General features: G+C 37.1%; 1 protein-coding gene and 1 non-coding gene across 2 annotated transcripts; one reads left to right on the forward strand and one right to left on the reverse strand.

Moving 5' to 3' along the window:
* Positions 1–650: 650 nt before the first annotated feature.
* LOC145128036 (small nucleolar RNA R71) lies at positions 651–757 on the reverse strand. The gene has a single exon (XR_013716639.1). It is a non-coding gene; the product is annotated as a small nucleolar RNA R71 (small nucleolar RNA).
* A 5,310-nt stretch (positions 758–6,067) lies between these two features.
* On the forward strand, positions 6,068–6,421 carry LOC145127035 (uncharacterized). Its single transcript, XM_079062286.1, has one exon. The coding sequence runs from the start codon at positions 6,068–6,070 to the stop codon at positions 6,419–6,421; it is 354 nt and encodes a 117-aa protein (XP_078918412.1).
* The last annotated feature ends 16,681 nt before the right edge of the window (positions 6,422–23,102 follow it).

Below are 23,102 nucleotides of genomic sequence, written 5' to 3' on the forward strand. Positions count from 1 at the left end.
CCTTTGATTCCACCACTTGAAGACCAGGAAGCAACTTTGAGGAAGAACAAAGGCAAAACCGTAGGAGAAACCGCAACATTGAAAAATTCGCCGTTGAAGAATCTCAAATCTGTTTTTAGTAAGAAAAGGGCAAGAAAGTGGGAGAATCCAGCATCTCTTCAGTGGCGGACGAAGACCCGAAGAAGGAGGATATAGTGTACGGATCCGAAAAGGAAGAAAGTGAATCTGAAGAAGGAAGCGACATAGAGGGCGAACTAGCTAACACCATGGCTAACATCGATGAAGTTCCCATTGGTGAATGGAAGAAAAGGATGTGTGACGACACCGACCCGGGACTCGTACAACCCTCGATTCCTACAACTGCCACCTTTGAACTTAAGGTCCACATACTTGCTCAACTTAAGGAAATCCCATTCTACGGGAATGATGATGAAGACGCATACAAGCATCTTGACGAGGTCAATGACATAGCCGAAGACTTCAATGTCCCTAATGTGGCTCGCGACACTGTTTTGCTACGTATGCTACCAGTCACATTCAAGGGAGCCGCGAAAGATTGGCTGAAATCACTCCCTCCAGGATCCATCACTACTTGGACTAAAATGAAAGAAGAATTTATAGACCAATTTTTCCCTCCATCAAAGATAGCCAAATTGAAGAAAGCTATTGCCAATTTTGAACAACAAGCTAGAGAGTCACTTTATGAAGCATGGGAAAGGTACAAGGGTTTACTAAGAAATTGCCCACATGACGATCTAAACAGCCAACAAGAAGTCTCCATTTTCTATGATGGAGTAAATGTGACAACCAGGCAACTCCTTGACTCGCAAGGACCACTCACAAAGAAACCACCCCAAGTGATAAAGGCTCTAATTGAAGAATTCTCTAAGCACTCTATAGAATATCACAACCCAAGAAACTGTTGGATAAGGTGTCTAAGTCCATAACTATTTCTGGTATGTACTTGACCCGATCCGACATGGTCCATTTGGGTTGCATGGCACCATGCGATTGGATAAACTAAAATGAGAGAAATAACACTTATGGTTTATTAATATATTATAAGTTCAAATATATTAATAATATTATTTAATTAATTTGATCAAGAATTAATTTAGAATTAATTAAGTGATCAAAAGATAACTAATTAAATATATGGGTAGATTATGTAAATCTTCCATATCTTATATAGTAGGCTAAGAGGCTCCATGGATTATCAAGTTGGTTTCCACCTATAGGATGCTCCATGGAGTTAACCCATGGATCATGAAATGAAGAGTCATGTTACATTAGGGTTTACCTAATGCAACACACTATATAAACAAAGGTGTTCTCCCCAAAATCGGTGACACTAAGAAACAAGAGGGCTAGAGCCGATTTTGCAAGTGTAAGATTCTCTCAAAGTTTACTCCTTTGCATTTGGTGTTGTGTGAAGCATTTGAGGCATCACACTTGGGGTGCTAGGCTCACAAGGTTTCAAGGATCATAATCAACAACAGGGTAAGTTATTCTATCTTTCATTCAAGTTAAAAATGTTCCCCATGTATGCTAGATAGGAATATAACCTTGGAATTCAACTTTGCATGATAATTAGACAAACATAGATCCAAGATTATTAGGGTTGCATGTACACTTAGGAAGTGTTAGAATGCTCAAAACCCATAAGAAACAACTTAACTCGAGGGGCGGTGCATTCTATTACGGATGACATGGCAGCAATGATGGCAAAATTGGAAAGCATGGACCGAAGGATGAGTAATATGAACCAATCCATCCATGCCATTAGAGTGGGATGTGAAAATTGTAGAGGGCCCCACCTTACTAAAGATTGTGATCTTGATGAGAACGGGAATTGGAAAGTGCAAGTGTGCTATTCAAGTGGTGATAGGTATGATGACAATTGGCGAAAACCCAAGAAAGAATGGCTACCATATGATGAGTACAAAAAGACAAGGGAAGAAAAATATAAGCAAAAAGATAGAGGCTTTTATCAAAAGGAGGAGCCGGTCTATGAAAAGAAATCAGATTTAGAATACATGCTTACAAGATTCGTGGCCGCGTCCGAGAAAAGACATAATCATACCGATGTTGCAATCAAAGATCAACAAAATATGTTGAGAGAACACCAAATTATGATGAAAGATCAACAAGCTCTGCTTAGAAATCAACAAGCATCTATTCTCAACATAGAAAATCAGCTGGGCCAACTTGCACAACAAGTGAACGAGAGACGACCGGGTGGACTTCCTAGTAATACCGAAAGTAACCCAAAAGGTGCACATATAAATATCGTGACAACTAGGAGTAGGAAGATTATAAGTCCTCTGGCCCCCATTCAGCAAGAAGATCCTAAGCTGGTTTAAGAGGAAGAAGCAGAACATGAAGAATCACGGATTCCCGACCCGACTCGCCGAGTCGAAGTTATAGACTCGACGAGTCCCCCACCTGAACAGAAAAACAAGCCTCATGTTAAGCCATATCAGCCTCCACTACCATTTCTAGCTCGAGCTAGACAAGAAAAGAATGATGTTGACTACCAGAAGTTTCTGGAACACATAAAAGCTCTTCAAATTAATATGCCATTCATAGAGGCGGTTGCACAAATGCCTAAATATGCCAAATTCCTCAAGGAGCTTCTAACTAATAGAAAAAAGATGGAAGAGGTGAAGAAAGTGGTCCTAAATGAGAACTGTTCAGCTGCCATGTTAAACAAACTACCTAAGAAGAAAGGTGATCCGGGAAGCTTAACCTTGCCCTGTCAATTCGGAAACTTAGCTACCATTTATGCATTGGCTGATTCAGGGGCAAGTGTAAATCTCATGCCATACTCATTCTTCAAGAAATTAGATCTTCCGGAGCCAAGGCCAATTCGAATGGCAATTCACCTAGCAAATAAAACGGTTACATTCCCAAGAGGAGTATGCGAAGATCTATTGGTTAAAGTTGATAAGTTAGTGTTCTCCGCTGACTTCATAGTATTAGATATGGAAGCAGACCCTCAAGTCCCGATCATACTTGGAAGACCTTTCCTAAACACCGCAAGTGCTATAGTCGACATGCGAGATTCTAAACTTACTCTTCGAGTGGGAGAAGAATCAGTTACTTTTGGGGTTGATCAAGCCACGAAGTATGCAAGGAATAGTGATGAAACGACATTCTCGATTGATATGTTAGAAGAGTTAATGGAGGAATGGAATGAAGATGAGCCAAACAAGTCCACCGTCATTCTTGAAGAAGAATTTGATGCGGAAAGAGACCTGCTGGAAATAGAGAGATTGCTCGAGGAAGCTGAATATAATGATCTGATCAGAAGTACAGAACACCCGACTCGCCGAGTAGCCTCGACCGACTCGACGAGTCCATTCGAAGAAACCCGATCAATCGCGAATTTCACCTAGGGCTCGACGAGTCCCCTCACTGGACTCGACGTGTTCAGCATTCTGAACACAAAATCTGAACTAAAGGCTCTACCTAATCACTTGGAGTATGCATTTCTTGAAGATGGGGAACAAAAACCAGTAATTATAGCTGCTAATCTAGCCAAACATGAAAAAGAAAGCCTTGTGGAGGTGCTAAGGAAGAGGCAAGGTGTCATAGCATGGAAAATCACCGATATCAAGGGAATTAGTCCAGCTTATTGTTCCCATAAGAGTAATTTAGAAGAAGGAGCCAAACCTGTAGTTCAACGCCAAAGAAGACTTAAACCAAACATGCAAGAAGTTGTCAAAAAGGAGGTGGTTAAATTATTAGACGCGGGTATCATTTATTCGATCTCCGATAGCCCATGGGTAAGTCCGGTGCAAGTGGTACCAAATAAGGGAGGAATGATGGTGGTTACTAATGAAGACAACGAGTTAATTCCGACAAGAACAGTAACTGGGTGGCGTGTTTGCATCGACTAAATAAAACTAAATGATGTTACATGTAAGGATCACTTCCCGTTGCCATTTATCGATCAAATGCTAGAAAGGCTTTCCGGTCATCTATATTATTGTTTTCTCGATGGCTTTTCGGGGTATTTTCAAATTCCAATCGATCCACAAGATCAAGAGAAGACCACTTTTTACGTGCCCAAGTGGAACATTCGCATATAGGCACATGCCTTTTGGATTATGCAATGCACCGACTACATTCCAAAGGTGCATGATGGCCATCTTTCATGACATGATCGAGAAATTCATGGAGGTCTTTATGGATGACTTCTCGGTTTTTGGGTCATCCTTTGAAGATTGCTTATCTAATTTAGATCTGATGCTAGCTAGATGTGAGAAGACCAACCTTGTCCTTAATTGGGAAAAGTGCCACTTCATGGTAAAAGAATGAATTGTGTTGGGCCATAAAGTTTCAAAGAAAGGGATAGAAGTGGATAGAGCAAAAGTTGACACAATAGCCAAATTATCCCCTCCAACAAATGTAAAAGGGGTGAGGAGTTTTCTTGGCCATGCGGGATTTTATCGTCGCTTCATTAAAGACTTCTCAAAGATCACAAGGCCTTTGACTCAACTACTCTTGAAGGATGCCCCATTTGATTTCTCTAAAGAATGTCATGAAGCATTTCATTTATTAAAGGAAAGATTGACCACTACTCCTATCATGATAGCCCCAAATTGGAATCTTCCTTTCGAGCTAATGTGTGATGCTAGTGATTATGCGGTGGGAGCAGTTTTAGGGCAAAGGATTGATAAACATTTTCAACCTATCTATTATGCAAGAAAAACTTTGAACCCAACTCAAGAGAACTACACTACTACCGAGAAGGAGTTGCTAGCGGTGGTATATGCTTTTGACAAGTTCCGGCCATATTTAGTCTTGTCCAAGACTATTGTCTTTACCGACCATTCCGATTTTAAGTATCTATTTGGTAAACAGGATGCAAAACCGAGATGGATACGTTGGGTTTTACTTTTACAAGATTTTGACATTGAAATACGCGATAAAAAAGGAATGGAAAATGTAGTTGCCGACCATTTGTCAAGATTAGAAAACCCGCATTTGGAGGAGTTGAAAGAAAACAAGATTGGAGATGATTTTCCCAATGAGTATCTTTTAGTAATAGCATGAGAGGTGCCATGGTTTGCGGATATAGCTAATTACCTAGCTACTGAATATATTCCAAAAGATTTGACTCACCAACAAAAGAAGAAATTCTTTTCAGAAATCAAGTACTACTTATGGGACGAGTCATACCTTTTCCGAAGCTGCGCAGACGGAATGATAAGGAGATGTGTATTTGGGAAAGAAAGTCAGGAAATCTTGCAACACTGCCATAGCGGGCCCGCTGGGGGACAACATGGAGCACATCACACGGCTAAAAAGATTTTTGATCTTCGGTTTTATTGGCCGACAATTTTTAAAGATGCTGCTCAATATGTCAAGCAATGTGATTCATGCCAGAGAGCGGGGAACATAACATACCGAAATGAGATGCTCCAACATAATATTCAAGTTTGTGAAATATTTGATGTTTGTGGGATTGACTTTATGGGACCTTTCCCAATGTCAAAAGGGAATAAATATATCTTGGCGGCGGTCGACTGCGTATCCAAGTGGGCGGAGGCACAAGCATTACCTACTAATGATGCTCGGGTGGTGGTGAGATTTTAAAAAAAAGCTATTCTCAAGATTTGGAGTTCCTAAAGCTCTTATTAGTGATCGGGGCACTCACTTTGAAAATGATCAATTAGCCAAAGTGTTGAAAAGATATGGGGTACATCATAGGTTTTCCACATCTTATCATGCACAAACAAGTGGGCAAACTGAAGTGACAAATCGGGCATTAAAAAGGATTTTGGAGAGAACGGTTGGAGGAAATCGAAAGGAATGGTCGGATAAACTTGAGGATGCACTTTGGGCCTTTCGAACAGCTTTCAAAACAGCTATTGGTACTACACCATATAGTCTACTTTATGGAAAGAATTGTCATTTGTCGGTTGAAATAGAGCATAAAGCTTATTGGGCTTTAAAGATGTGTAATTTTGAAGAGCTTATTGAGCATAAAGCTTATTGAGCATAAAGCTTATTGAGCATAAAGCTTATTGGACAACTTCGTACCAACCGGTTGATGCAAATGAATGCCCTTGAAGAGCTTAGAAATGAGGCCTACAATAATTCCTTGATATACAAAGAGAAGACCAAGAATTGGCATGACAAAAGACTAAAGGGTAATAAGGACTTTCATGAAGGACAAAAGGTGTTACTCTTTAATTCGAGGTTAAAGCTTTTTCCGGGCAAGCTGAAGACACGATGGGATGGTCCTTTTGTGGTAAAACAAGTTTTTCCACATGGAGCTATTGGGATTATATCAAGAGATGGAACCCCTTTCAAGGTAAATGGGCATAGGGTGAAGACATATGAAGAAGAAATCCCAAAAGAAGAAGGACTTGAAGAAGGGCTGCATTTGGAAGAAATTACAGAAACGTAAAGCGGGAAGGAGTCCAGCTAACGACTCCTTAAAAAGAAGCGCTTTCGTGATTAGAATGATTGCTTGAGGGCAAACAATGTTCAAGTGTGGGGTTGGTGGCATAAAATTTAAAAACTCAATTTTTTATCAAACAGAACGAAAAAATCGTGGAGTCTATGTATCTACTCGACGAGCCCATTTGGAAATTCCCGAGAAAATGCGGATCCGCGTATCTACTCGGCAAGTAGGACTATCTACTCAGCAAGTCCACATATTTACCCCAAAAAAAAAATTAATTTACATTCTGTAAATAAGGGGTTTTAACCCTCATTGGTAAAACACAATTGCATACGCAGCCACCAGCCGCTCGACGAGCATTTCTTGTCTCAAGTCTTCATCTTCAATTTCTTCAATTTCTTGCATATTCAACCAAAACGGTAACGTTTTTTCTACTTAATCTTGTCAAAGTTCATGTCTTGGGTATATTTGTGGCTGTAATTTTTGAAAATCCTAATTTTGGGGTTTACTTGAATCCTAGGGTTTTGATTTTTCGGACAAATTAGGTAGTTTTAGACAGAATTTCTTGTAAATCTATGCTTAATAGACATACCGAGACAAACCCCTGGACTAATTTGTGTGTTTGGATGGTTGATTTCGTCCGAATCGGAAGTGGACTCGCACAGTTCATACTACTCGCCGAGTAGGACTATCTACTCAGCGAGTCCATGTTACAGATGCCTAGTTTTTTTTGACATTTTTAATTTCTCTGTGTTTTGTTTGTGCTATTCTTCATCTTTTTTTGCAGAAAGCATGTCTAGGCGTGGAAAAAGCTCGAGAGGAGGCGGTTATGGGGACATCCCATGGCTGAATTTTCCACAAATAACTTCCAAATCTTCACTCGCCCGTAAGAAAAACAGGCTGGAAACACTAAAATGAAAGGAGATATATGTGCCCAACCAGATAGACTGGCATTGGATGGGTCAAACCGGATTGGAGGAGGAATTGACTCCTTATTTGGTCAAGTCTTTTTGTACATGATGGGGTGACCATAATTTGTGACGGCTGGAGTCGATTGTTCAAGATTCAGGAACATGTTTACCAGAAACTATGCTGGGAATTCTTTGCTACCATCTCCTTCCGAGGTGGAAATGAGTATTATAATCCAGGCACTATCACTTTTTGTCTTGGAGGGGAGCCGCGCCAATGTAGCATAGCGGAACTTGCCTGGAGGCTAGGAATTAATGATCAAAATGTGATCATGTTTGAAAATTTTGAGACATTCCTGGAGCACTGCTACAAGGACTTTCCTGAAGAGGTGATTGCATCTACTTGGTGGAACCCAATTGCTAACTGGGTCTACATTCCTTCTTCTACTCAAGAGGGGAGCGTCCATTCCCCCATCCATCGCTTGATCCATTGTCTTATCGCTAGCACCATTAACATGCAAAAGGACGATGATAAGGTCCCCACTCTCGACATTTTCTACATGTGGAGCATCATTGCTCCTGATGTTTTTTGCAATTTGTCGTATTGTATGGAAAAATACTTGGCGGAGGGAGCGGTCAAGGAATGAATTACGTCCAAAATCAATGGTGGCATGTTTGTTACTATGCTGGCTAAGACATATGGGATCCTGGACCAAAGGGAGGCAAGAATGTTGACAATGATTCCTTCTCCTCCTTTTAGCACCACATTATTCAGGAGGGAAAGGATCATTGATGATTATGGTGGGGGACACATTAGTATAATATGGAGATGAGCTGGGAAGAAGAGTGAGGCAAAGAAGAGAGCATGTCCGAGAAGACCCACCGGTCATTCCGATGGAAGAGGAGCTACCAATGGATTGGTATAATATGGAGATGAGACGATATGAAGATGATCTTGGGCGAAGTATGAACTACCACAATGAGTCATTTGTTTATTTGTTTGAACAAATGAACATTGCACCAAGGCCCGGACCCGGCTACCCTTATATTTCAAGTTGGGAAGAGCGGGAAAATCTAAGAAGGAATCAAGCCGGCAGTAGCGGAGCGGGAGGAAATGAGGAAGAAGATGAGGATTGAGATCTATCATTTTTATTTGTTTGGTTGTGTTAAAACAATTTTTATTTGTTTGCTTGTTTTTGGTTGGTTTGTTTGAACTTTTAAGTAGGATTTTGATTGTTTTTCCTTTTTATTACTTGTGATTGCTTTGGTTCTTTTCATAATTTGAAAAAGGGTATGCATGCAAAGGTTCTAGAGAGTGAAAGAGTAGTGGGAAGAATCGAGTCTAGGCAAGCGTGGAAATAGAGTCTTGAGTTCGAGTATCGAGTCCAGTTATATAGATGGCTAAAGAGTGTCTAAATATTAAAGAAAAATGAGTATAGGTGTCATTTTGATGTTACTTCAATACACCAAAAGCGGACTGGAGCAGAAGGCAAAAATTTTCCAATCAGCGTTGTACTCGCCGAGTGCATATCATGGACTCGACGAATCCCTTTGCAAATCTGCGACTTTTCTAGAAACACTTCTACTCGCCGAGTAGTCATATTTACTCGACGAGTCACTCAAAATTCCATTCCCAAGGCTTATATTTTAACCATATTTTATATGGTCCTTACTCATATTCTTTGAAGATTAATTCCTGAAGATTTTCGAGATTATTTTCCTGCATATTTGGAGCCGTACCACACAAGATTTGGCACCCAAGGCATGGATGAGCTGTTCCCATGCCTAAAGTCAATTGAAGATGGAGCTTTTGATGAAGAAATATCGACCTCGCGATTACTATCCCAGGGGAGTTTGTTCCAATTCCCTCTTTACTTTGTTGTTCTCTTTATCATGCATAATATGCAATGGGGACATTGCATAAATTAAGTGTGGGGTAGGGGGTTGATTATATTAGTTACATTAGAATCCTAATTTAGGTATAATTTTGAAATTTTTGCATTAAAAAATTACTAGGATTAATTTAGAAAATTTTGGTAAAAACAATTAGGATTCCATGCTAGTGTTATGTTTGATGATTGCATGAAGACCCAAATGTTTAGTTGAGCCAATATACGTTCTAGTGAATTTGTGGCCTCATTTATTCTAGTGAAATCATGGGACAAAAACACAACCTCGTTTAGTTTGAGGGATGCAATATGTTTAGCATCGTGTACCAGAAATGTATCCAGGAAGACTAATACCTTAACCAATAAAGGTTGAAGTTGAGCGCCCCTTCTTAAGCATGTAGGTATTGAGTGAAAAAAAGTGAGATACATGTTAAAAAAAGAGAGAGAATTATAAGAAAAGTTGTAAGAATTTTGGGAGCAGTCAAAGTATGAAGATCAAAAGATCAAAATTCCGAAGTTCAAAAGTTGAAGATACCAAAAATCAAATCAAAGAAGGTGGTGAGTTCAAGAAATCAAGACAATTTATCAAAGAAGTGAAGAATTCCAAATAAGCTCTATAGTGGTATCAAAAATTTGCAATTGTCTAGATTATGTATGCTTGAGTTGCTCAACCAAAAATACCTTGAGGTTAGGAGGTTTTCTACGGATGGATTCGGAGGGATGCATAAAATGAGCATTGTTCAAAAGAAGTGGGCGAGTGTTTATGAGGATTGTAAGTATTTAGAATTAAGGGGGGTCCTTAGGAAACACTTTAGACACAAATGCATGCGTTGCGGTCTTGGCATAATGGTTGGGTTGTATTGGGATTGTCTTGTGTGGTATTAGTATGTTAAAATTCAGTTTTGCTTGGGGGCAAGCAAAAGTCAAGTGTGGGGTATTTTGATATGTGCATATTTAGCTATATATTTAGTATAGATTTTTGTTATTTATTGGCTAATTTATTGCAGTTTATGGACAAAAGGTACTTAATTATGCTTAAATTGTATTTTTTGTCCAAAAGATATGCTCGGAAGCAAAAGGAAGTAGGAGATGCGATCGGAAGCTCGGAAATTGAAGATCTAAAGAAAAAGACTCAAATCATGAAGGACTCGGCGAGTCTGGACGTCTACTCGACGAGTGCCCACGAATGATCGCGAAGCAAAACACAAAGGCCTTGCCGTATACGGACTCTACAGAGGGGACTCAGTGAGTCGGTTGTCTACTCGACTAGTAGACCCTGTTTTCTGAAAACTATAAATAGAAGTCACATTTCCGAATTGGGCTGCTCTGGAACTTTTGGGAGAATTAATTGATGACCAAGAAGGCATCTGGAGCTCTGGAAATCGTGAGAGAAACCCTAATCTTCAATTCCAAGGAGATTCAAGGCAACATAAGTTTACTTTTCACTTTATTCTTGAATTACATTATGGTTGCATTGTTAGACTTCGTTTTTGGATTGCCATCTACTATAATTATGAGCTAAATTTTATAGTTTCTGTTTAGGGTAGATGAGTTTATAACTATGGATTAATTTATGTTAGGATTAATTGTTTATTGGTGAATTTTGTTAAATTAAGCTTGTTAAAGAACCTTATGCATTAACCATAACTATTTTCAGTTAATTGACAAGTAATTAAGCTACATGAACATCTCTTAATTGCTTACCTCATGTGATTTATGTGAAAACATTGTTATGTGCCTAGGAATAGTGAATGTGAAACTAGGGTTAACTATAGAATGGGTAAATTAATGTGTGAGCTTGTGTGATAAACCATCAACAGGAGGTTAATTGAATTATTAATTTGACTAACTAATTATAAGTCTTATTTAATACGAATAATTAAACTAGGAAATTTATTAGTTTAAAGACTTGATCACTGCTTAAGTTAATTTGTTTCCTAAGGATTGGTAATAGCGAATGTGAATCTAATCACCTTAGTTGGTAATCAATAACAGTTAATCCATTGCACTTGTCATTAATCAACCATAGGAATAAACGAATCGAACCTAAACAGAAACCTCTTTATTACTGAATTTGGTTAGTTTTTACTTGTTTTTAGCTGATTAGTTACTTAATTTCCGTGTAAAGAATTAAAGAATCGAGTATAAAATGAATCAGAGTATAGAATCAAGTAAGAATGCGAAATTGAACACTGGATGTAAATATGATCTTGTTTCAGCTCTATTACGCTTTCGAATGTTTACAGAGTACAAAGACAGGTCTGTAAAAAACTCTTATCTAACTCTAGTAAATATCCCTATTTATAGGGAACAGAAAGCGTACAAAAAATATACTAAGGCATAGACACTAAAGTTTCGAATAAAAGCGCCTTAGTAAAATACATTACAAAACATTCGAAGAGGCAAAATATATTTCGACTAATTACAACATTTTAACCCTTACAATCTCCCCCTTTGTAATCATAGTCGAACATCTTAATTCGTAAGAAGCTGGATGGAATACAGCATCACTCTTCGAATTTCCGTGTACCAGGAAATAATCTTCTTAAGCTCTTTCTTATCTCCTTCATTGTTCTTCTTACAATGATTCATACGAACAATTAAATTCGTATATTGAGACGTTGAATACCTTTCCACTTCGCATGCCTGGAACAAGAAACGTTTTGCTTTTCCAACTTTGTCCTTTCCTGCGAAGACCATTCCAAAAGGCTTTAAGCAGATTTCACCATCAACATACTTCTTCAATTCTGCCTAAGTCTTCGTAGGAGCCATTGGATCTTTAATTTCCATACCTTTAGCCGTAGCTAACTCCACATCAGTTAGAGCCATGCACTCATAATAATTTTCGATGAAAATCTTGATGTGAGCAAGCCCAAGCTTAAATTCATCAGGTTCCGTGTTTTGAAGATATGAAAATGATTTGTCTTTCAGAATCAAAGCAACTTGTATAAGATCATACAAGTTCATTAATGTAAAATCTGCAATAGTAAATTCGCAAATATTTCCATTTTCCCTGGCAACCACATACTTGATATTTTGGACTGTGTTTTCGAAAACCACATCTTTTTTCATACTGATCACTTTCTTGATCTTTATTAATGACCAAACTTCCTCAGGGGCTTTTGCAAGAACAACATGAAATCGAATTTTCATGTGTGTACCTGTTGGATTAATGTCTAAGTCCATAACTATAATTGGTAAGACTTGACCCGACCCGACATGGTCCATTTGGGTTGCATGGCATCATGCATTTGGATAGACTATAATGAGAGAAATAACACTTAAGGTTGGTTAATATATTATAAGTTCTAATATATTAATAAGGTTATTTAATTAGTATTGATCAAGAATTAATTTGGAATTAATTAAGTGATCAAAAGGAGACTAATTAAATATATGGGTTGATTGTGTAAATCATTCATTCTTATATATGTGGGATTGTGATCCAAGATTCCTTATGTTGGACTAAGTCCATGGGGTGACCCATGGATACTCCATGGAGGTTAAAATCCATGGAGCATAAGGAATGGGTAAAGTTATGAGTTACATGGTGTAACCCTAATAGCCACCATATAAAAGAATCCCATGGCTCAAGAAATCGGGGACTAATGTGTGAGTGTGAGGGCTAGACAATTTCAAGGAGTGTTAAAGTTTCTCTCACGTTATTCCAAGTGTATTTGGTGTTGTGTGAACCATTTGAGGTGTCACACTTGGGGCACTAGGCACTCAAGCTTCATGAAGACATTCTACATCAAAGAGGTATGTATTCTATCTTGTTATATTTATTATTTTGTATGCTAGATTAGGATAATACCTTGGATGTTCATAATTGTATATATAATAGAGAAAACATAGATCCAAGGTATTTAGGGTTGCATGTACACTTAGGAGTGTTAGAATGCTCATAACCCAACAGTGGTATCAGAGTCTGGCTTGTTTTCTTGTTATACTTGCAAAAGTAGCTGAAAAATCGAGTTTGATGCATATATTCGATTGTTTTGGCTGGAATTGGACTAGGAACATTACCCTAAGATGTTTTTGGACTTATAAACTTGTTTTTGATGTGGTAATGTTCATGCTAATCCAATTTCTAAGATAATTGTCATAATTTCAAGATTTGTATTAGTTTGTATGTTCATGCTAATTTCTTGAAGATTGATGATTTGAATTATCTTGTTCTTATGAGGTTCTTAGATTAATAGAAAATTTGTGTGAAATAGTTGTTTTCAATCCATTTTAATCTAAGAGTTGATTCCAAAGTGTGTTTTTGTAACTTGTCCTCAAGTTATATGAAAAGTCACATTTAAGAATCATAAAACTCATAAAAGTTGGCAAAGGTTACAAAATGAAGAGTCTAGTTCTAATTAAATGGTTTTATGACTCCATAACTTGTCCTCAAGTTAGGGAGGTTCAAGAGTCTCTTCATTAAATTAAAAAAAAAAATGTAACCTTAATTAGTTCCATAAGTTACAATAAAAAAAAAGTTATTTTTTTTATTAATTATTTTAAAGTCTTCCATAACTTGTCCTCAAGTTATGGAACTTGAAGAGTTTTTTTTTTTTTTTTAATTAAAACTACTTTAAACTCATAAATTATGGAATTAATTAGTTTTGAATAGTTTCAAAACTTGCCCCCAAGTTTTGGAATTTGAAAAGTTTTCACTTATGAATACTTTAATTCCAAGTTAGCCCTTAGAATTTTAAAAGTTAAAATTCAACCCTTATACTTTATAATATTATAAGTTAATAACATTTACATATATGTATATGAGTAAAGTCAGTCTTACCGTTAGTAGTCCTCATTCACGAAGCCGGTTTATAAGGGGGGTATAAGGTTACTACCTATAAAATGGCAGTTTAATGGGTGTCCACTCTCACCCACCGCTTCCTTGACTGGTGGAGGGTCGTTAGCCGAACGGGTAGGACAAGGACTATAATTCTCCTTTCATTAAAAGTATTAATGATAAATACTAAGTAACTAAACTCTTATTAATACCCAATCTTAGTTACTTAGGAAAATGTGAATTTGGTGCTAACCCATGAAATTACACTTTGCACTTTGCTTAAGTCGTTAGTGGAGCGTGTGTGGTTAACCGGCACACTAACCTGGACTTAACAAGGTAGGCAAAGGGTAACTTAATATTTATCATAGTATCGGTGGAGCGTGTGTGGTTAACCGGCACACTGATTAAGGGGTAAATATTAAGGGTACCAAGTATATTTGCATGGTTATTCACACCTTGTTTTGTGATCCTCGGCATCCCAATCACAAAACCTGAAGGGCACACTCGATATTGAAACATGCCTTTGAACAGTTCAATGAATCTCAAAGATCTAGGACTTTCAAATCCAATTAAAACCTAATAAATTATTTCGTTTTTCATGATGGAAATTGGTGAATCGTCATTCACCTACCTTCAAATATTTTATAGCTTGGATTACGGCATCCCTCTTCTAAGTTATAAAATAGTTTGTTGGGTCCTAGCCTTAATATTTCATATTGGGTGTCATATTAAGGACTTTAAATCAACTATCTTGAATATCTCCCAAAAAGATGTCTGGTCTAGACATTTATGATCTTCCCAAACCTCTTGAAACAGGCTTTCCTAAATGAAGATGATGTCCCATGGATATCATACTTCTTAAATCTCCTCCAATTATTCTCCCTAACCCACAAGTTCCTAAAAAGTTTAAGGTCACTCAAGCCCTATTGGCAAGGCAAGGTCTAGGTGTGATCACATCTTGGAGATGTAGTCACATATTGACAAGCCGGGAGAGTTGGGTGTCAAAGTCTTGAGAAAGTTGGTGGCTCAACTACTTTCTAAGTCACATTGTGAGTTCTTTTGGGAATCCTATGAAACAGACTAAGACAAGACCCTTAATGATCTTATCTATTTGCTAAGATCAACTTCCTAAAACACTATGGCGTTGACAATGATGACATTGGATATCCAGTAAAGCTCTCTCTTCCCAATGGAAAGGGATCGGCCATAGTCAACTCGGTTGACCCAGTGGTAAAGAGAGAGGCGAAGTCTGAGATAGTCCCATTATCAAGGGTCCATAGGTAACTATTGCCAAAGGAAGGGGCATTGGTTACGAAGCTGCCAAATTTACCTAAGGATGTTAAAGTCAATAAGTTTGGCTCTACTTCAGGTAAAGTCCATTGTCTAACTCTATTAAGTACATGCTGATTCTGATCGCGAAGATGGATTTCAATCGCATGGTTCGGTGATCAGAATTTTGGGCTATTACTTAAGAGTTATGATATTTATATTGCTTAGGAATAGATAACAACAAGGTTTTCATATGGATTGTAAGGATAAGTTTTTCCGCAAAGTTTTAAAATAAAAGAAAAAGGTTTTGATTTTATTTATTTTAAGTATCCTTACAATGGCATTTGTGAAAAGTTGTTGCTTATAAGATTCCATTGATAGCAATATTGGAAAAATGGATTTGATTCTTTCCGTTGTGGTAGTGTCTAATATTACAAAATAAGGAAAGATTCTCATCACCCAAGGTTCAATTGGACCGAAACTTGGAATCATGCAAGTTGTATAGTATGATGAATGAGAACTTTCAGCTTGGAAAATTAAGACTAATTCCTTATGTGAATAAGGAAAGGACTAAGGGATCGAGTACACATTCTTGTGCACTGGTCAAGTCCACCAGAAAAGATCAAGAAGACTATTCGTCATGATTTACTTAAGTTCAGTAAATATGGTTATACTTATAAGTTTAAGTATAAGTCTGTAGCATTGGAGAAGTTTCAATGTGAGACAGAACGAATAAGAAAAATCAAAGTATGGCAGAAAGATAAAAGTTTCTCAAATCTGAAAAGATGGGAGAGTACTTTAGTAACATGTTTATGATCATCTTAATGATTAAGATACCATATCACAATTGGTCCTCTATAGTCATCTTAGTGCATTCTTATGACTAAGAAGAGGAGTCATGAATTGTTGAAATGGTTAAATCAAAAAGATGAGTCATACTTCGTTCCAAAACAATTCTTAGAGTCATACTCCAAGATTTTAACTTGAGTGACATATCTTAAAGAGGGTTTGTTAACACTAGTCAAATGTAAGAGTAAAAGCTTATCTACTCTTTTACATTTGAAATTGGTAAGTTGTGATGTTTTGGATAAAACAGAGACCAACTTAGGCCAATTATGTAAAGTGTTAGTCTTGATAAATAATCCGCACTATCTCTTGAATATTTGACAAGGGAGTCTTATATGTCAAGAGGACAGTGGGAGTCTTAAAGCTCTTGAAAGTTTCAAGACTTAATCAAGAATAAAACCTAAAGTCCTTCACTAGCACACGACTTGAGGTTTATAACCTATCGTGTTGAAATTTTTGTGCCTATTCAAGTTGGCTTTGCATAGGAGTTCTGAGAGTTCTCAATTGGTTGCACAACTACTTGGAAGTAATGGCAGGCACCTGAGCTGCCAAATGGCAAGAATTTAAGATTGCACAAGTTTAATCAATATGAGTTTGGATTTGTCACTAACCTTGTCTTGTGATTATGGTTTTGACAAATTCACATGGATAAGAACACATACACTATTAAATCTAAGTGTCATAAGGTTTCTCTCCGATTCATGAAAATGATGGTGAGGAAACACTTTCACTAAGTAGATTTTAGCTAGATAGCAATTGTGATATTTGCATTCTCAAAGTCGTTAGTGGAGCGTGTGTGGTTTACCGGCACACTAACATGGACTTGTGAGAAGTGGCAAAGGTCTAAACAATTGAGACTATGATTACGGCATCCCTTTTCATAGTTCTAAAATTGTTTAGACACACATGTGAGCTATCTAAGAGAGGTGTATGATTTTGATAAAGTTTTATCAAAACAATCTAGTATCAGAAATCTGAACTTTGGTAAGAAAGTCAGCTGATTTTTGAGTACATGTCAAAGCTAGTGGGAGCATAAGTGTTATGCTAATAATCATCATGTTAGTGGGAGCATGATAATTATGACAAAGGTTGCAAGTTAGCAATGTTAATTATAGAAAACAAAAGTTTCAATTCGTGAGGTTGCATGGGTTGAAAAAGTTGTTTTGCTATAATTAAGGGAGAGGAAATTATACTTCATTTCAATTCTAAAAGCTTAGATTGAGATTTTAATCGTATTTAATCAAGGATATATATATATATATATATATATATATATATATATATATATATATATATATATATATATATATATATATATATATATATATATATATATATATATATATATATGAATTTCATGTTGGAATGGCTCAACATAAGGAAATTCTATATATGGGTCCATTATTTGCGTTCTAAAATTTGATTATGATTGCGGCATCCCTTTTCATAATCTGAATTTTGAGAACTTGGCAAATTGAAATGGAAATATTATAGCAAAAGACTGGTTTAGTCTTTATGTGAGACATCATGAATCGTGTCCCATATGCTTCGGATATAGGATCGATTACATGTGCTATATTCATCCTTTCTAAAATTTTCCAAATGCCTGGGGCATTATGAAGGGAAAAGGTCTAGAATTGGATATGACTAAAATGATTAAGCAATTGTCGAGGACAATCTAAGGTTTACCAAAGATTGGTTGCTCAAGGACAGTTGGAAGTATAATGTTAATTCTGGAAGGACCATATTGACATAATCTGTAAGGAGGCAACTCTTGTTCAGAAGTGATAGTCAAAATGGAATATGGAAATGTTTCAAAGTTAGAAATTATTCAATCTGTGTAAGATTAGGAAACTTAATGAAAGAAGGATGTTTCCAAGGAGCTGATCTCCTTTGGAATGCTCTGTAATGATTGTTGTCAAGTCTTTCTGACTTCGTGCATAATCATTAAGAGGATCAATGCATATAAGTTTAGAATCTAACAGATTTCAGTAAATGGCATGAATTTGGAATTCTTGCATTTGCAGTAAGGATTTGGGACTGTGAAAAGAGGATCATTGGAGTGATGTTCAATTGATCTATTTTACAAAGTAAAGACCATAGACAAACATAGTATGCATACTTGGTGTATGGCATGACTAGTGTTTAGAAGACATAGTGTACATGCTTGGAGCATGGGACAACTATTGTTTTAAATTCAAGTATAAAGTTGATAAAACCGAAACAATGAATAATGAGTAATCAGTATGGTGATAAATAAAAGTGTTTATTTATATTCATAGGGTTTGATACCATATTTGATTCATTTATTCTTGTGTTTCACTTTGCATGTTTTGACTTCCAGAATAACTAAGTCGCTCTTCCTGAATGATTAAGTTATTCAAACCATCCACAGTCGGTCATATGTTGGAAGTAGATATGAATCAAGACTGTCATGGGTTGGTTTGTAGAGGTCCAAGTTGGTGGACAAAGTGGTGCTACAACACTCATGAGTGCTCATAAGTTCTGAGTATTGGATTCAACCCGCGCTCATTTGAATCACTTCATGGATTTTCTCACGAGTGATCATGAGACGATAATATCTTATATTCTTCAAACCTAGAGATATGAGTTGTTACTATGAGTTGGTTATACATTGATTGCACGAAAACGCATTGGTAACTCGATGTTATAAAACGTGCCTTTGTGTATGATTCAACAAGTAGTAGAACAAGCCATATGAGTCGAAGTTTATCCATTCCTTTTACCTTCGGGATAAAAGCGATATATGTGGGCCCCTCGATGATTTAAAGATGATACATGTGAGTGCTTGGCCAAGCCAGGACTGATTTGATTTGTTTAATCAGTCAGTCATCATGAATCGGAAATCGGGAAACAACAAATGGACAGAGAGAATGATTGATAATCCATGTCTCAGTCCATATGATATCTACAAATGGAGGAATATATGATCCCTTATCTAATGGACAAGTCATTGAAAAAGTTCAGAGTTCATCGACAAGGTCAGAGTTCGACAGAAGCTTTTGAGAGCTACGATTGCTGATCGGTTCCTAAAGTCATACGCAATAATAGTTTTAGACTTATCCAAGTGGGAGACTGTTGGATTAATGTCTAAGTCCATAACTATAATTGGTAAGACTTGACCCGACCCGACATGGTCCATTTGGGTTGCATGGCATCATGCATTTGGATAGACTATAATGAGAGAAATAACACTTAAGGTTGGTTAATATATTATAAGTTCTAATATATTAATAAGGTTATTTAATTAGTATTGATCAAGAATTAATTTGGAATTAATTAATTGATCAAAAGGAGGCTAATTAAATATATGGGTTGATTGTGTAAATCATTCATTCTTATATATGTGGGCTTGTGATCCAAGATTCCTTATGTTGGACTAAGTCCATGGGGTGACCCATGGATACTCCATGGAGGTTAAAATCCATGGAGCATAAGGAATGGGTAAAGTTATGAGTTACATGGTGTAACCCTAATAGCCACCATATAAAAGAATCCCATGGCTCAAGAAATCGGGGACTAATGTGTGAGTGTGAGGGCTAGACGATTTCAAGGAGTGTTCAAGTTTCTCTCAAGTTATTCCAAGTGTATTTGGTGTTGTGTGAACCATTTGAGGTGTCACACTTGGGGCACTAGGCACTCAAGCTTCATGAAGACATTCTACATCAAAGAGGTATGTATTCTATCTTGTTATATTTATTATTTTGTATGCTAGCTTAGGACAATACCTTGGATGTTCATAATTGTATGTATAATAGAGAAAACATAGATCCAAGGTATTTAGGGTTGCATGTACACTTAGGAGTGTTAGAATGCTCATAACCCAACAGTACCATCATCCTTTTCTTTGAAATTACCTCCTGGTTTAAATTGAGGCATGATGAACATCATTTCGTTTATCGAAAAGTCCAGCTGACTTGAATCAGTATTCGTAACCATATAACTTTGTTTTGGTTTCTTCTCAAACGAAAACATATGATTAAAAGCTACTTTGGCCTCAATTGTTTCATAATTGTAGTGTTTGGCCGTATCACCTTTGTCCATTCCCTTCGAATCACTTGCACGCTGAGTCATTATGCTTTGAATCAATCTTAGCTTTTCGATTTCAGCTTCTGCTTCGGCTTTCCTTTCTTCTTTCGATTTTTCCACCACAATTGTTTTCCCTTTATCTTTCACGACTGAATCATCTTTCACCTCCATTGTTTTCGAACTACTCCCAACATTATCAGTAGGTTTACCAATCATAATTCCTTTCGAAATTGGTCTTGTAATTGGCATGGTTGTTACGACAGTTGAAGTAATCGGCCCAGCAGATGCTATAACTGGCTTTGTTGTTAGGATCTTTGAAGAAAACATATGTCCTACAACCTTCGCATCATCACTACTGGCCTTCAAATCACCAGTTTTTCTTTCTCCCCCTTGCACCCATGTGAAAACAGGTGGGACATTTGTTGTTGGAAGAAGGCTGGATATGCGAGATAGAGGAGCAAGTTGCTTGTTGAGAATTGCTTCGAATTGTAGAAACTTTTGAGATAAAAATTCAGGAGTAATCAGGGAAGAGGAAACCGGCTGGATAGATAGGTCTTTTAATTCCTTTAGCAAAGTTGTCACTTCCAAAAAGTTGGCACTTTCTGTTGTTGAAAGATGAGTAAGTTGAGGACTCAAACTTTCATATAATTTGACAAATCTTGTGACAGCGTCACAAATAATATCAACCTTCTGATTCAGAGATGCATAATTTTTTTGAACATTTGCAATCTCTTTTTGCATATCTTCACGAAGTTCATGAATCTGCAGATTAACATCCTCCCTGGCTTTCTTTACTTCTTGAACAAATAGAACATGCCTTTCCTTTGTGACATGCTTGAATTCTTTCATATCTCCAGCAAACTTCGAATTTTGAGAATTGATGTGTAGTTCATTATTTTGATCACTATGATCAACCTTCTCCAAAAGTCGAGATTCAGAGTCTGTAATCATCCCAGATACTTTACTTACAACTCTGGCTTCGAACATTTTCAACAATGAATCAACCTCTAAACTTGAAACAGACAAACCACCCCCAGATCAGCTTGAAATTGAATTATAGAATTCAACTTCTGATTCAAAATTTTAAATTTCTTCATTGTCATCAACATATAATCTGGAAACTCCTCTTCGTCTTCATGAAACTCTAATTCTTCAAACGTACCTCCAAAACCCTCATTATCAGGTTCTGTTTCCATAAAAATAGTTTCTTGAACGGTGGAATTAGGTTTGGGTGTGTCAGTGGATTGAGAAGAAAAAATAGAAGTGAAGGGTTGATTGATTATGTTTTCGAATGTAGGGGAATCAGTGGTGGAAGAAATTGGAATAATTAGTGGAAGTAAAGAAACAGTATGTTTGAAAGTTAAAGTAGTTGGATGACCTTGATCTTCTTTATTCGAATCTCCTTCACTCAGATTGACATTTGCATCCGTATCAGATACGTTTGCAGGGATGCCTGAAGTTGGTACCTCCTCAGAAACTGATTTGGCAACCGAATCTTCGGGTGGTATGACTATTGTCTGCTCAGGAGTTGAACTTTCTACATGAAGATTTACTTCTGGTGTTTCAGGAATTCTTTCATCATCATCTTTTGTAGACTCAGTAGAAAGCATAAGCTTTCGTGTCTTCTTCTTCTTTTTCTTCGACAAATGTTTGGCCATATCCTCAGCCCTTCGTTTCTTGGATAATGGAGAAACAGGTGCTGGCACTTCTCGAATTAAAACACCTTGATGAGTGATGTGAGGTTTTCGAACCACTTTTTGTGTTGGAGACTTGCTTTTATGTGTGGACTTCATTTTGATTCTTCGAAACATACCAGTCTTCGAAGGAATGATCACGTGCTCTTGAGTTTCTTCAGCAACAGGCTCAATCACTTGTGTCTCAGCAACAGACACTTCAACTGTTAGAGGCTTCTTCTTTGGAGATTTCGAAGAAGTCAACTCTGTGATTTTGTCTTCATGAGAAGTAGTTTCAGCCTTCTTTGACCGCTAGGATTTCTTACCTTGCCTGTCCAATAGTTTCCCAGTTTTGATAGAAGAATCAATAGTCTTCAAATATGCCACTAAAACAGAATTCGAAGGATCAACTCTTTTAAGCATTGCATCTGGAATACGGGCAACAGATGGAAAAACCTCAGAACTATATGTGACATCCTTCGGATAGTGGTATGGTTGAAAAACAACTTTTTCTTCATCAGTGGGTACCAAAATCCCTTCCTTGTTGTAAAAATGTTGTAAATTCAAGCTCCAGTATCTTGCACACGAAATACCATGAATAGCATTCGTGTGTTCTACACTCTTTTGGAATTCCTTCCACAATTGTGTAGAATAATCCACTTGACGATCATAGTATAGCCCAGCAACCATGGCATATACTTCCATTCTTCCTTTGTCAAGACCAACTGTTCTCCCAGTTAAACATCTTAGAAAAATACCAAATAAGAAATTCCAGATACTTGGAAGACCAGATTTATTAAAATCACTGATCTTGGATAACTGAGGCTGATATCCCATCTCATTAAACATATGAACTATTTGAGGAAATGTGAAAGCAACATACGGAGGTGAATTTGGAATTTCAAGAATTTGGCAAAAGAGTTTCTTTGATAATCTGACCTTTTTGTCATTCACCAGATGGAAAGTAATTGTATCAGAAGCTTTATTGTAAGTAGCGGTTGATCCAGCTTGAGAAAGCCATGACATTGGAACAGAGAATGAACTGAATATCGCCTTAGACAAAACAGAGCTCTTCAAGGCAACGATTAACATCTTCAATTCTTCCGGGTATTTAGAAACATCACCCTCCAAGTAATAGTTAGTTGCTTGAATCTTCATAATTGACAATGAAGATACATCTTTAGTGGTATGAGAAGGATCAGCATCAACATGAACAGAAGTCACCATTGTTAGGATTTGAAAACTTTGAAGATCAGAGAATTTGGG

The sequence above is a fragment of the Lactuca virosa genome, chromosome 7 (assembly GCF_052849685.1).
Source record: "Lactuca virosa cultivar CGN04683 chromosome 7, Lactuca_virosa_CGN04683_v6, whole genome shotgun sequence".
NCBI classification, from domain to species: Eukaryota; Viridiplantae; Streptophyta; class Magnoliopsida; order Asterales; family Asteraceae; genus Lactuca; species Lactuca virosa.

What these genes read in the sequence shown, in the direction of transcription:
- LOC145127035 (XM_079062286.1), top strand. Translation starts at nt 6,068, where the DNA reads ATGAATGCCCTTGAAGAGCTTAGAAATGAGGCCTACAATAATTCCTTG.